Below are 14032 nucleotides of genomic sequence, written 5' to 3'. Positions count from 1 at the left end.
GTCTCCTGGCCCCTTTTTGCCCTTTCATTTCCTTTTTTACTTTGCTGCTTAGTTCCCATATTTCCTCCAGGGATACACTTGATCCCATCTGCCTATACGTGTCCCATGCCTCCTTCTTATCTTTGACCAATGCCTCGATTTCTCTCGTCAGTCAAGTTTTCTTACGTTTGCCTGCCTTGCCCTTCCTTCTCATAGGGACGGACATATCCTGAGCTTTTGTCAACTAAGAACTAGGTGAAAATAAGTTACAGACATTGAGACTCAACAAGAGGACTTTGAAGCTGGTACAACGGGTGGGAAAGAGACGGGGAGAGGAGGGGATGATGTCCTGTTTCCTTTCTCATCATTACTTTTTTGCATATCTTTCATTCATCTGTTCTATATCTCTCCCTATATATCACCGTCTATATCTCTCGATTCCCTTTCCCCCGACTCTCAGTCTGCAGAAGTGTCAGATGCTGCCTGACCCACTTAAACCTGGGATATCCAACTGTATGGCTCCATTTCTTCATTTAACTGTATTATGTGGATACGTTTGACCTCCCAACATCATTTCTAATTTTGGTCAATATCATCATTGGTAGTACTTAATCTGCAGAAATGTACAAGATGATGGATGTATAACAATAGTTTAATTTGGAGTATTTGCACCTAAATCTGCTCTAAATCTGCAATGAAACATCCTTTGGAACAGGTGTCAATGGTTTATTACTAGTAACCTGCTGACTGCAGAATTAGAATGAAATCCATACATCTTCCAATTAAAGATCCAAATCTCATACACCAAACACACTGGACTCTGTAAATATGTTGATCCATACATTAACAGCAGCGGGTTGTGACAGTAGGAATGGAACATCTGTTCTGCATTATTAATGTAACTGTTCTATGAAATCTCAGCTCATGATCCAACAATAATGTGCTCAAACATCTATCTAACATATCAATAATCTATCGATGACAGGCTGATTATTGATAAGCAGGGTGGAACATAGCACAGAGATTATATAGTCATATCCACGTAACAATAATCCCTCAGATGTCAATAAAGCTTTCATAAAGGGAGCTCTTTCAAGACAACTCAAATCTAAGCTATTTCACTACTGACACCAAGACAGCTCACACTGATCTATTTAAACATACATTGGGACATCCAAGTTCACCTTAAATCAGTTATTTCTTGCACGACTGGCTTGTGACGGCATGTTAACAATATGGGCCATTACAAATCATTTGTTAGCACTTCAAAAATTAATTTACTAATACATTTGTCGCATAGTTTTAACTTTTAAGATAACAAATCAAAGAAGCTTTTTTCCCTCTTTGCCAAGGTGCATGAGCTCCTTCTGCCTGGTGTTTATCGATCTGGTAGGAACAGCAGCAAGCTGCTGCCTGGGTAGACCAGTGTGACTTCTATCACGTTACTTCCAGTGAAGCTGAGGAGACACGATCACAGTCTGCCCTGGAGCGGAGGCTGTGCCATTGTTCGGATGAGGTGCGGTGAAGATTGAGCAGGCGGCGCCAGTGATTGGACTCGGGGGCACCTGTGGAGTACTGACCAATGACGATCCGGCCAACAAAATCATTGCTGCTTTTCATGTTGTGACCATAGACTAAAAAAAATGAAATAAAACCGTTAGAACTTCAAAACTATAAGGCACCAGGCATAAAGTGTGATAAATGGCTTTGAAAACCAAACTACATTCATGATTGCTGAATGGCAGTAGATGCTGTCGTGAACACTGCCTCTCAGCTGTCATCATTCCTTGCAGGATTTGCCACTGGGGTCAAGGAAAGAGCGTTCACGTCGATCGCGGCCCTGTCTCCACCAATCTTTCCACCACCACGCACAAGAAGCACAAGAAGCGACAAGGCAGACACCATTGTGTGCAGCTCTGGCTGAACAACTTCTAATCTTGTGTCTGGACTCGATAAGAAGAAGAGGTATTTGCCACTGATACAAATTTAAATTGATCAATGTTCCAATAATACAATTATTTTATCATTAAAACTAGTTAGTAAAGGTTACAGTGACATCATAATGTTCCTGTATCGATACCACAGGTTCGACAATCTGACCGAGATGTAACACTTTATAAAACTATTTATAATCTTAAAGACTGCAAACCACAACGAGTCTGAGCTGTAATGTATCGAGCATACACTAAATCTCCTCATATAAATATTAAGCAATATATTGAGACATTTAAATTATTATTTGATTTATTTTAATCTATCAACACATTTAAAAATGTAAACAAAATCATTTTAGCAAAGTAATAATAATAATAATAATAAATTTTATTTTTGGGCGCCTTTCAGACATCTCAAGGACACCTTACAAAGATTAACAGGAATAAAAAACATATAATCAGAATAAAATAAATAATAAAGACATCACAGAAACACAAATTAAAAACAGAATTCAGTCCAAAAACAAAAAATCAAAAACACAATGTGAAGTGTAATATCTATGTTTAACGGACCAAATGCAGAAGGGATTGTATTTCATCACAGTAAATATAATTGTTATTCCCATCAAACCCGTTCACTTCAAAAACAATGAGCTGATATTTCAATGGCCTCAAATTGTTATTTCCCTCAATTTTAATCATAAATACTTTGTTCAGTCATAGTCATAGATTAATAGTGTGGAAACAGGCCCTTCGGCCCAACTCGCCCATACTGGCCAACAATGTCCCAGCTACACTAGTCCCAGAGTCACGGAAACAGGCCCTTCGGCCCAACTCGCCCACACCAGCCAACAATGTCCCAGCTACACTAGTCCCATTTGCCAGCGTTTGGTCCATATCCCTCCAAACCTGTCCTATCCATGTTCCTATCCCAGCCTCAACTACCTCCTCTGGCAGCTTGTTCCATACATCCACCACGCTTTGTGTGAAATAATCTTTGTGAGGAAAATAAAATATTAAGTTTGAAAAGTATATGTAAAAATTAAAGGTGAAATATATTCAATTGATTTGTGAAAATGTCTGCCATTTATTCATTAGTTTTCACCAAAATGAAGAAACTGCATTTACTAAATGGTACGTAAGATAGACACACAATGCTGGAATAACTCAGCGGGACAGGCAGCTCCTCTGGAGAGAAGGAATGGGGGACTTTTTGGGTCAAGACCCTTTTTCACACTGATTAGGGATAATCGGTGTTAAATTTAAAGTTATGTAAGGACAGTTAATTGATCCCAAAATGGATGTTGAATATAATCTTGTCGTGACCAAAATGAAAGATGTTAATTATAGATAAATGAAATAAATAACATTAAAAAACCTCTGCTGCCCTCAGCAGGTTCAGTTTTGAAGTACAGCGTTTATTCATTTTTTAGATTATTTATAAGATTCAATGGTAACATTGAATTCGACTGAGATGAGAATAAGGTGCAAATACTAAGATATGAAAAGACTGAAGCAAAGCCAGTTGGAAAAATACTCAGTGGAAATATATTACAAACTAGAGACAAATCCACCCCAACAACATCAGCAGGAAGCAGCTGTTCAGTTAAACAGCCCGACTGAAACACATTCATTTTAACTTTGTATTTATTGACTTTTATACCTAATATTCCAGTTTGCTAAACAGCCAATAAACTCATTGCTAAGTGTGGTCAGTATAATTATGTTTGGCTTCCACTTTGACCCAAAGATCAGCTCTATGATCTTTGCTTCGAGTGATGAAGAATGTACACACACGCCGTAAAGCATGATCTGAGTCGTACAAATGAGAATCAGGGCAGGCAAGTTGCATTAAGAAACCTCTCTTTCACTTAGTCCACTGACTATTTGATTTCCAAAGAAGATTATTTTACAGTTCAACTTTGTCCATCTATTTTTCAAGAGATTTAGCTCTTAGGGCTAATGGAGCCAAGGGATATGGGGTAAAAGCTGGAACGGGGTACTGATTTTGGATGATTAGCAATGATCATAATGAATGGCGGTGCTGGCTCGAAGGGCTGAATGGCCTACTCCTGCACCTATTGTCTATGTTGCTATGTCTTTATTTGAACAGATTTTTGTTTATTCTGGTAGCATCTAACAACAAGAAGAAAAACCTTTGCCAATTCAGTTTCCATTTCTGAGCCCGTTTTGTGTATCAACCATTGTCCACCACTGTCTCACAGCTGCAGGTCCCAGTGAAGCTGCCATTTAAACTATGTTTACATACTCTGTTGTGTTGCAGTAAGTAAGAATTTCATTATTCTATCTGAAACATATGACAATAAAATACTCTTGACTCTCTTGAAATGGAAACTAAGAGTGTGGTGTTAAGTTGCTAAACACTCCTGTGAACTGATCTTCAGTGTAGAGATGAAACCTTTTCCCATGATCAGCCGTGAGTTCTAAAACCATTCTCTGTAGTCTCCTTAGCATTTCAGAACATTGTACATAACACTATATCTAACGAGCGTCGGTGTACCTAAAGGAGAATAGACGGCGTTAAAGAGTGTCTTAACCTATGTGGCTGAAGGCACTACTGTAGATCACTGAGATGATTAGACTGGTGCCGAGATCTTCGAGTGTTACACAGCTAAAGAAGAAGCAGAAAAGAACATAGTGGTAATGGTGTGATGGGCTCACTCGCCCGAGGGGGGGTTTAAAAACAACAATATTTAAATCAGAGCGTGGACTCAAACTGGAGTTGATGTGGGTCATAAACAGGTGGTGAGTGGGACCAGAGTGTGGATCCATCAGTAGAAACATTCTTGCTGCCAGCAACATCATGGGGGACAATGAGCTGTGGCCAAGGTCGAGCTGGAATGAGCTCTGGAGACAGAAGTCGTTGATATGTCGGCACTGATATGAGATGCAAACTTCATCTTGGGTCAAATATAACAGCATGGTTGCCAACAATCTGTTGCATGTTTTGCCAAGCAGAGAGGAATTATCCTCCTGGTGCTCTGATCCTCTGCTCCCATCTTCTCAGCTTCACCATTTCAATTCCCTTCAATAAAGTTGTCACCAGCAAAGGAGTGCGTGCTCAAGGTGGTTTCTTGCAGCATGTTTGGAAAAACGAATACAGGGCCAGAATAACCAGCTGCATTATCATCATCTTCAACATTCCCCAGTGAATCCTCCCTGAAGCAGCTGTTTCATTGATTCCCGTAACTATCAACAAAAGCTTATATTATTAACACAAGAAACATCCCTTGGCACATTGCAAAGACATAGTCAGAAGTTGATAATGAGCTAAAGAATTGGAAGTGGTGATTAAAAGTTTAGTCATGGGTGGATTTTCAGGATTGACGTCTGTGCCAGGAGTTATATCTTCCATCTCACATGCTGATGGATGTGAGGACAATGTGGGCCAATATATGATGTGGCATGTCGGATTCCAAAACATATACTCTGCTCCGAGCTCCAGCATAGCAAACAATTCCCATGGAAAATGGCCTTGAAATTTCTCTGAAAATGTGTCACATTCTCACCGTGGGTGCCGTGGGAATTCCCAGCCCAAGACTGCACGTGTCTGAAAAGCATCCAGCTTTGCTGATCTACCTGAAGGTAACACATGGACAGAAGCAACAGTCCAACTCACCTCTGGCACCGTCTGCAGATTCCCTGTGGTCAATCAGTCAATTCAGAAGTTGCAGAACCACAGTGCAAGCAAGCTTCAATCCTCAACCCCCACTGGTAGGGGAAAGGTTATAGGGCTCTTAAAGATGGCGGAGTCAGGGCAGGAACGGGGTACTGATTGGGGATGATCAGCCATGATCACATTGAATGGTGGTGCTGGCTCAAAGGGCTGAATGGCCTACTCCTGCACCTATTGTCTATTGTTATTGATGGGATGTCTCTGTGAATTGGCATAAATCCTTTTGGCCAAATAGTCTCCAATTTCACAAGAGAATATATGAGAATCTGATTGTTGAGGAGAATATATGTATGTATGGATTAGGATAGTGGGAGGTGAAGACTCGATGTGTGTTCAAAATGAATAAAGGTTGGGAACAATCTGATGTAGTTCAAGACTGTGATGAACAGGGGATGAATTCTGAGGCTGATGGTTCAATCGTGGCAAGATTAGTCTAGAAGAAATTGTGGTTTATAAATGCTGGATACGGGTTAAATGTCTGGCAGAAGCAGCGGAGAAATTGAGAGGCGAAGTAGACGAATAGCAGGGATTTTAAGATGTAGAAATAAAGAACTGCAGATGCTGGTTCACAAAGAACGACCCAATGTGCAGGAGTAACTCAACAGGTCAGACAGCATCTCTGGAGAACATGGGGAACCTTTTTGGTCGGGACCTGTCATATGGTCATAAGGAATAGAAGTAGAATTAGACCATTCGGCCCATCAAGTCTACTCCATCATTCAATCATGGCTGATCTAGCTCTCCCTCCTAACCCCATTCTCCTGCCTTCTCCCCATAACCTCTGACACCCGTACTAATCAAGAATCTATCTATCTCTGCCTTTTAAATATCCACTGACTTGGCCTCCACAGCCTTCTGTGGCAAAGAATTGCACAGATTCACCACCCTATGACTAAAGAAATGTCTCCTCTTCTCCTTCCTAGAAGAACGTGCTTTAATTCTGAGACTATGACCTCTAGTCCTAGACTTTCCCACTAGTGGAAACATCATCTCCCCATCCACTCGATCCAGGCATTTCACTATTCTGTACGTTTCAATGAGGTCCCCCTCATTCTTCTAACCTCCAGCGAGTACAGGCCCAGTGCCGACAAACGCTCATCATATGTTAACCCACTAATCATTCTTGTAAATGTCCTCTGGACCCTCTCCAGAGCCAGCACATCCTTCCTCAGATACGGGGCCCAAAACTGCTCACAATGCTCCAAATGCGGTCTGACCAGCGCCTTATAGAGCCTCAGCATTACATCCCTGTTTTTGTATACAAGCCCATTTGAAGTAAATGCAAGCGTTGCGTTTGCTTTCTTTACTATCGATTCCACTTGCAGATTAACCTTTTGGGAATCCTGCACCAGCTCCCAAGTCCCTTTGCACCTCCGATTTCTGGATTCTCACCCCATTAAGAAAATAATCTACGCCTTTATTCCTACAAGCAAAATGCATGACCACACTTTGCTGCACTATATTCCATCTGCCACTTCTCTGTCCTCTCTCCCAACCTATCCAATTCATTCTGCAGAATCCCTGCTTTCTCTACACTACCTGCTCCTCCAACTATTTTTGTATCATCCGCAAACTTTGCCACAAAGCCTTCAATCCCCTCATCCAAATCATTAATATACAACGTGAAGAGTAGCGGCCCCAGCACCGACCCCTGCGGAACTCCACTAGTCACTGGCAGCCAACCAGATAAAGCCCCCTTTATTGCCACTCTTTGTGTCATCTGCCATCCAGCCAACCTGCTATCCATGCTAGTATCTGCCCAGCCAACCTGCTGTCCATTCTAGTATCCACCCAGCCAACCTGCTATCCATGCTAGTATCCACCCAGCCAACCTGCTGTCCATGCTAGTATCCACCCAGCCAACCTGCTATCCATGCTAGTATCCACCCAGCCAACCTGCTGTCCATGCTAGTATCTGCCCAGCCAACCTGCTGTCCATGTTAGTATCCACCCAGCCAACCTGCTGTCCATGCTAGTATCCACCCAGCCAACCTGCTGTCCATGCTAGTATCCACCCAGCCAACCTGCTGTCCATGCTAGTATCTGCCCAGCCAACCTGCTGTCCATGCTAGTATCCACCCAGCCAACCTGCTATCCATGCTAGTATCCACCCAGCCAACCTGCTATCCATGCTAGTATCCACCCAGCCAACCTGCTATCCATGCTAGTATCTGCCCAGCCAACCTGCTGTCCATGTTAGTATCCACCCAGCCAACCTGCTGTCCATGTTTTTCATATTAATTGGGCAAACCAAACTGGGCAGGGTAGACCAGAGGAAGAGTTTATAGAATGTATTAGAGACGGGTTCCTAGAACAGTATGTCACAGAACCGACAAGGGGGGAGGCAATCTTGGATCTGGTCCTGTGTAATGAAGCAGGATTAATTAAAAATGTCATAGTTAGGGACTCGTTGGGAACAAGTGACCACAATATGGTCGAATTCCATATTCAAATAGAAGGGGAGCAGGTTGAAACTCAGGCTAGGGTGCTTAGTCTAAATAAGGGGGATTATGAAGGTATGAGGACTGAGCTGATCAAAGTTGACTGGGATAGCAGACTCAAGAATAAGACGGTACATGAGCAGTGGTGTACGTTTAAGGGCCTACTGTATAACCTTCAAGAAAAATTTATTCCTATGAAAAGAAGGGGTAAGGGTAAGAACAGTCAGCCATGGCTCAGTAAAACTATAAAGGATAGTATTCGGCTGAAGGCAAGGGCATATAAGGTAGCCAGAGATAGTGGGAGGGTAGAGGATTGGGAAGCATTTAAAGGTCAGCAAAAAATAACTAAGAGATTAATTAAGACGGGGAAAATAGACTATGAAAGGAATTTAGCAAACAACATAAAAACTAATAGTAAGAGTTTTTATAGCTATATAAAAAGAAAAAGGGTGGCTAAGGTGAACGTTGGTCCATTGGAGGGTGAGACTGGAGAGTTGTTGGTGGGGAACATGGAAATGGCAAAGGCATTAAACGAGTATTTTGTATCAGTCTTCACCATAGAAGACACAAAAAAATATTCCAACGCTGGATAAACAGGGGGCGGTAGGAATGGAGGAGCTAAATACTATTAAGATCACCAAGGAGGTGGTATTAGGGAAATTAATGAGACTGAAGGAGGATAAATCCCCTGGGCCTGATGGATTACATCCAAGGGTCTTGAGGGAGATAGCGGTGGGGATTGTGGATGCATTGGTGATAATTTTCCAAAACTCCCTGGAGGCAGGAACGGTCCCAGTGGATTGGAAAATGGCCAATGTAACACCTATATTTAAAAAAGGAAGTAAACAGAAGGCGGGTAACTATAGACCGGTTAGTCTAACATCGGTGGTGGGTAAAATGTTAGAGACAATTATTAAAGAAACACTAACGGGGCACTTGGATAAACATGACTTCATCGGACAGAACCAGCATGGTTTTGTGAAGGGGAAGTCCTGTTTAACGAATCTGCTCGAATTCTTTGAGGAAGTAACAACCCGGGTGGATAAAGGGGAACCGGTGGATGTGGTATACTTGGACTTCCAAAAGGCTTTTGACAAGGTGCCACATAAGAGACTATTGCTAAAAATAAAAAATTATGGGATTGGGGGTAATATATTAGCATGGGTAGAGGATTGGCTAACAAATAGGAAGCAGAGAGTGGGGATAAATGGTTCATACTCGGGATGGCAACCGGTAACTAGCGGGGTTCCGCAAGGGTCGGTGCTGGGACCCCAGTTGTTCACAATTTATATAAATGATTTGGAGGAGGGAACCAAGTGTAATATATCAAAATTTGCGGACGATACAAAAATGGGAGGAAAAGTAGGGGATGAGGAGGATAGGAAGAGTCTGCAAAAGGATATAGATAAGCTAGGTGAGTGGGCAACAACTTGGCAGATGAAGTTTAATACTAATAAATGTGAAGTCATTCACTTTGGGAAAAAAAATGATAGGGCAAGTTATTTTCTAAATGAGGAGGAGCTGCGTTGTAATGCAACGCAAAGGGATCTAGGGGTATTAGTACATGAATCACTAAAAGTTAGTATGCAGGTGCAGCAAGCAATCAGGAAGGCCAATGGAGTTTTGGCCTTTATTGCTAGGGGGATTGAGTATAAAAACACGGAGGTCTTGCTGCAGCTGTACACAGTATTAGTGAGACCACATTTGGAATACTGTGTACAGTTCTGGGGTCCATACTTAAGAAAGGATGTACTAGCCCTGGAGGCAGTGCAGCGAAGGTTTACAAGATTAATTCCTGCAATGAGGGGATTGACATATGAGGAAAGGTTAAGTAGGCTGGAACTCTACTCTTTGGAGTTTAGAAGAATGAGAGGCGATCTCATTGAAACATATAAGATCGTGAGGGGCCTTGATCGGGTGGATGCACCGAGGATGTTCCCAATGATCGGGGAAACTAGAACTAGGGGACATAGTTGCAGAATAAGGGGGGGCTCTTTTAAAACTGAGATGAGGAAGAACTTCTTCACCCAGAGGGTGGTTAATTTATGGAATTCACTGCCCCAGGGAGCAGTGGAAGCAGAAACTTTAAATATATTTAAGACTAAAATAGATGGTTTTTTAGCTGCCAAGGGGATAAGGGGCTACGGGGAGAGGGCAGGGATATGGACCTAGGTATGGTTAGTATAGTAAGACCTGAGTGATCTCCTGGACAAGTGTCGATCGCCTGGATTGGGGTCGGAGAGGAATTTCCCGGATTTTTTTCCCGAATTGGACCTGGGTTTTTATCCGTTTTTTTGCCTCCCCCAGGAGATCACGAGGTTTTTGGGGTGGAGAGGGGTGATAGCGGTATAAAGGGGAGGGTAGTGTCTTGTGTTCTGTGTCTTGTGTCTACTGTTTGTGGGTAAGTGTGTCTGTTTAGTGTTCAGCCATGAGCGAATGGCGGTGCGGGCTCGACGGACCTGGTGGTCTACTCTCGCACCTACTTTCTATGTTTCTATGTTTCTATATGTTAGTATCCACCTAGCCAACCTGCTGTCCATGCTAGTATCCACCCAGCCAACCTGCTGTCCATGCTAGTATCCACCTAGCCAACCTGCTATCCATGCTAGTATCTGCCCAGCCAACCTGCTGTCCATGCTAGTATCTGCCCAGCCAACCTGCTGTCCATGCTAGTATCTGCCCAGCCAACCTGCTGTCCATGTTAGTATCTGCTGGAGATCTGACTCCAGATTTGTAATACGGTTATAAAGCTCACACACAATATTATAAATACAATGGTCCAGAAATTAGTTCAGGCCAGCCAACAATTGTAGAGTGATTATTATGTACAGGGCACACAAGATGAAGGTTTGAAACGTCAGGTGAAGAACCAAGATGGGTTTGAAACTGGCTCTAGCATTTTATTTCAAGGATTGCAGCATGCAGCTACCTCCTCTAGAGGGAGCCTGTTGAAGTCCTTGCCTCCATCACTTGCACTGTGATGACAGGACACCTGTTCACATCAAATAAAGCGGGAGAATGATGATTTGCCCACTGCTCACCTGGAGATTACTCAACACTTGTCCAACAACTGGCAGACCACCTGGAGAATCACCTGGTCAATGGCCACACCTGGTGAACGACCGCACCTGGTGAACGGCCGCACCTGGTGAACGGCCACACCTGTGAATGGCCACACCTGGTGAACGACCGCACCTGGTGAACGGCCGCACCTGGTGAACGGCCACACCTGTGAATGGCCACACCTGGTGAACGGCCGCACCTGGTGAAATCACTGCACTGGCAAGTGTTAATGATCCAGGTCAACAATCAACGCAAATCATCCAATGACCAGAAATTAAACCCCACCTCAGCAGAAACAAAGAGGTGCAGGAGTAGGCCATTCGGCCCCTCGATGGAGGCCGTCCATGGAGGTGGTTAGCATAGTCTGGGTTCTAGAGTAGGAGAGAGGAGCAGCCACAACTAAGACTGAATGAGTGAGGATCCGAGCAGAGGAAGCAGGTCCTTTAAACTCAGACATTACCCATGCTGCCTGACTGGAACGATAGTTACACAAGTGTGAATAAGCGCAATTGATATTTTTATCTGCCCTTTGAAATATTGCACGTGACTTTTAAAATTAAATTTGTAAACTGGCCCTGGTGAAACTGGCTGCAGAAGGAATACCTCAGGCACTCAAAACTGGTTTCCATATCAGTTTGTTGAGGCTGATTTAATTGACATAATACAGTTAGTTATTCGAAGCCACAGCAGTGATCTCATTCAGCAGCTCAGAAAGAAAAGAATAATCAATCACAGTCGCTCACCGAGCCGTTCTCCATTTACACCGAGCTGGGCAAGATGTCAAATGTCAAATATAATTCAATAAAAGTGTTTGCCACTTATATAATAATGAAAATGAAATTGAATTGAATTCCTTTATTGTCATTCAGACCTTACGGTCTGAACGAAATTTCGTGCCTGCAGTCATACATACAATCATACAATAATAAACAACACTAAACACAAATTAACATCCACCACAGTGTATCCTCCAAGCACCTCCTCACTGTGGTGGAGGCAAAAATCTTAGGGCTGCAGTCTCTTCCCTCCTCTTCTCCCTCTGCGCTGAGGCGATTCCCCACCGGGCGATGGCACAAACAGTCCCGCGGCTCACCGAACCCCGCAAATGGGCCGGCTCAAACACGGGGTGGTCGAAGCTGCCGCCCTCCAGTCCAGCGGACACAGCCGCTGGCCCGCGGCTGAACCCCGGACTCAGGTCACCGCCGCCAGAACGCCGTCCCAGCCACCGGAGCACCGTTCCAGCCCCGAGCCGGATTGCCCTCACGTGAGTGCCGTTCCTCCCTCGAGCTGGGCCGCTCTGACGGGAGCGCCATTCCACCTCGGGCTGGGCCGCTCCGACGGGAGCGCCACAGCCCCTCACGGGAGCGCCGTTCCAGCCCCGAGCTGGGCCGCCCTCACGGGAGCGAGCCCAGGGTGAGTCCTGACTGGCTCTGCCTCCGGAGTCTCGAGGTCGCCAGCTCCACCATTAGGCCTCAGTGCAGACGGAGGCAGAGAAGGGGGATACGACAAAAAAGTCGCATTCCCCCGAAGGGAGAGACAGCAAGCCCCGTTTCAACCCCCCCCCCCCCACATAAACACAACCTAAAAACCAAAAACTTAACTAGACAAAACGAAAAAAAACAACACAAAAAAGTAAAGACAAACGGACTGCAGGCGAGCCGCAGCCGTTCACCAGCGCCACCACAAATTCAATGTAAACATTAATACTCCCAGATACATTAACCATCTCTTTCCCTTAAACATTAACAGTGTCGGCTGTCTTCTACTACAGGAGATACATTACTTTTATGATATAATTACTTCTTCGAGGGAATAATGTTGAGGGAAGTGCCTTGTGAGAAAAGTGCGAGTTTTTGGCTCGAGAGTCTTCAGCGATGAGACTGAGGCTAAGGTGAGGAGGCTGAGGCTGAGGTGAGGAGACTGAGACTGAGGTGAGGAGACTGAGGTGAGGAGACTGAGACTGAGGTGAGGAGACTGAGGTGAGGAGACTGAGGTGAGGAGACTGAGGTGAGGAGACTGAGGTGAGGAGACTGAGGCTGAGGTGAGGAGACTGAGGTGAGGAGGCTGAGGTGAGGAGACTACACCAAAAGTTGGAGACAGTGAGACAAAGTGAAGAAATGACAGGTAAGTTGAGTCTGTGATGCTTGCAGGATGTGGGAGGCCAGGGACACTGATGGTGCCTTTAGCTGCTACAACTGTGGAAAGTGTGTCCAGGTTCAGATTCTGAAGGACCGTGTTGGGGCACTGGAGAAGTAACTGGATGACCTCAGAATCATCCAGGTAAATGAAAGTTTCCTGGACAGGAACTACAGCGAGATCGTTACACTGAAGATACCGGAAGAGAGAAGGTGGGTGACGACGAGGAAGGGAAGGAAGCTTGGAGTACAGGAGATCCCAGGAGATGTACCTCTTGAAAACAGGTTCACCCTCTTGGATGCTGTCGGGACAGAAGACACTGCCAGTCTGAGCGGCGGACAGGTCTGCGAATGAAAACGTGGCGCTAAAGCAACGGCGAAGAGACAAACGTCAAGCAGAGCCGTGGTTGTCGGGGACTCCATAGTGAGAGGTACAGACAGGGGTTTCTGCGGCAACGGGCGGGAATCAAGGATGGTGTGTTGCCTCCCTGGTGCCAGGGTCCAGGACGTTTCGGGCCAATTGCCGGGCATCATCAAGGGTGAAGGTGAACAGCCGGAAGTGGTCGTCCATGTCAGCACAAATAACGTCGGGAAGAAGAAGAAAGAGATTCTGCAGCGTGACTTTAGAGAACTCAGAAGAGGCTGAAAAGCAGGACCTCCAGGGAGGTTATCTCCGGTTTGCTTCCAGTTCCTCTTGCTGGTGAGGGCAGGAACAGGGAGATACAGGATCTGAATGTGTGGCTGAGGAGCTGGTGCAGGGGGCAGGGATTTAGATTCTTAGAC

The 14032-nt window shown here is 44.6% G+C and overlaps 1 protein-coding gene across 1 annotated transcript in view; it reads right to left on the bottom strand.

Moving 5' to 3' along the window:
• Window positions 1-450: 450 nt before the first annotated feature.
• The window catches only part of syt17 (synaptotagmin 17), a 31485-nt gene continuing 17903 nt past the window's right edge, over window positions 451-14032 (bottom strand). The window contains exon 7 of the mRNA XM_033041226.1: window positions 451-1613. Coding sequence (XP_032897117.1) covers window positions 1417-1613 — 197 coding nt within the window. The 3' untranslated portion in view covers window positions 451-1416. The remainder of the gene's footprint in view (window positions 1614-14032) is intronic.

Source organism: Amblyraja radiata, chromosome 22 (assembly GCF_010909765.2).
Source record: "Amblyraja radiata isolate CabotCenter1 chromosome 22, sAmbRad1.1.pri, whole genome shotgun sequence".
NCBI classification, from domain to species: Eukaryota; Metazoa; Chordata; class Chondrichthyes; order Rajiformes; family Rajidae; genus Amblyraja; species Amblyraja radiata.
Note: the sequence above shows the minus strand (reverse complement) of the source record. Positions and strands in the feature narration are given on the sequence as shown.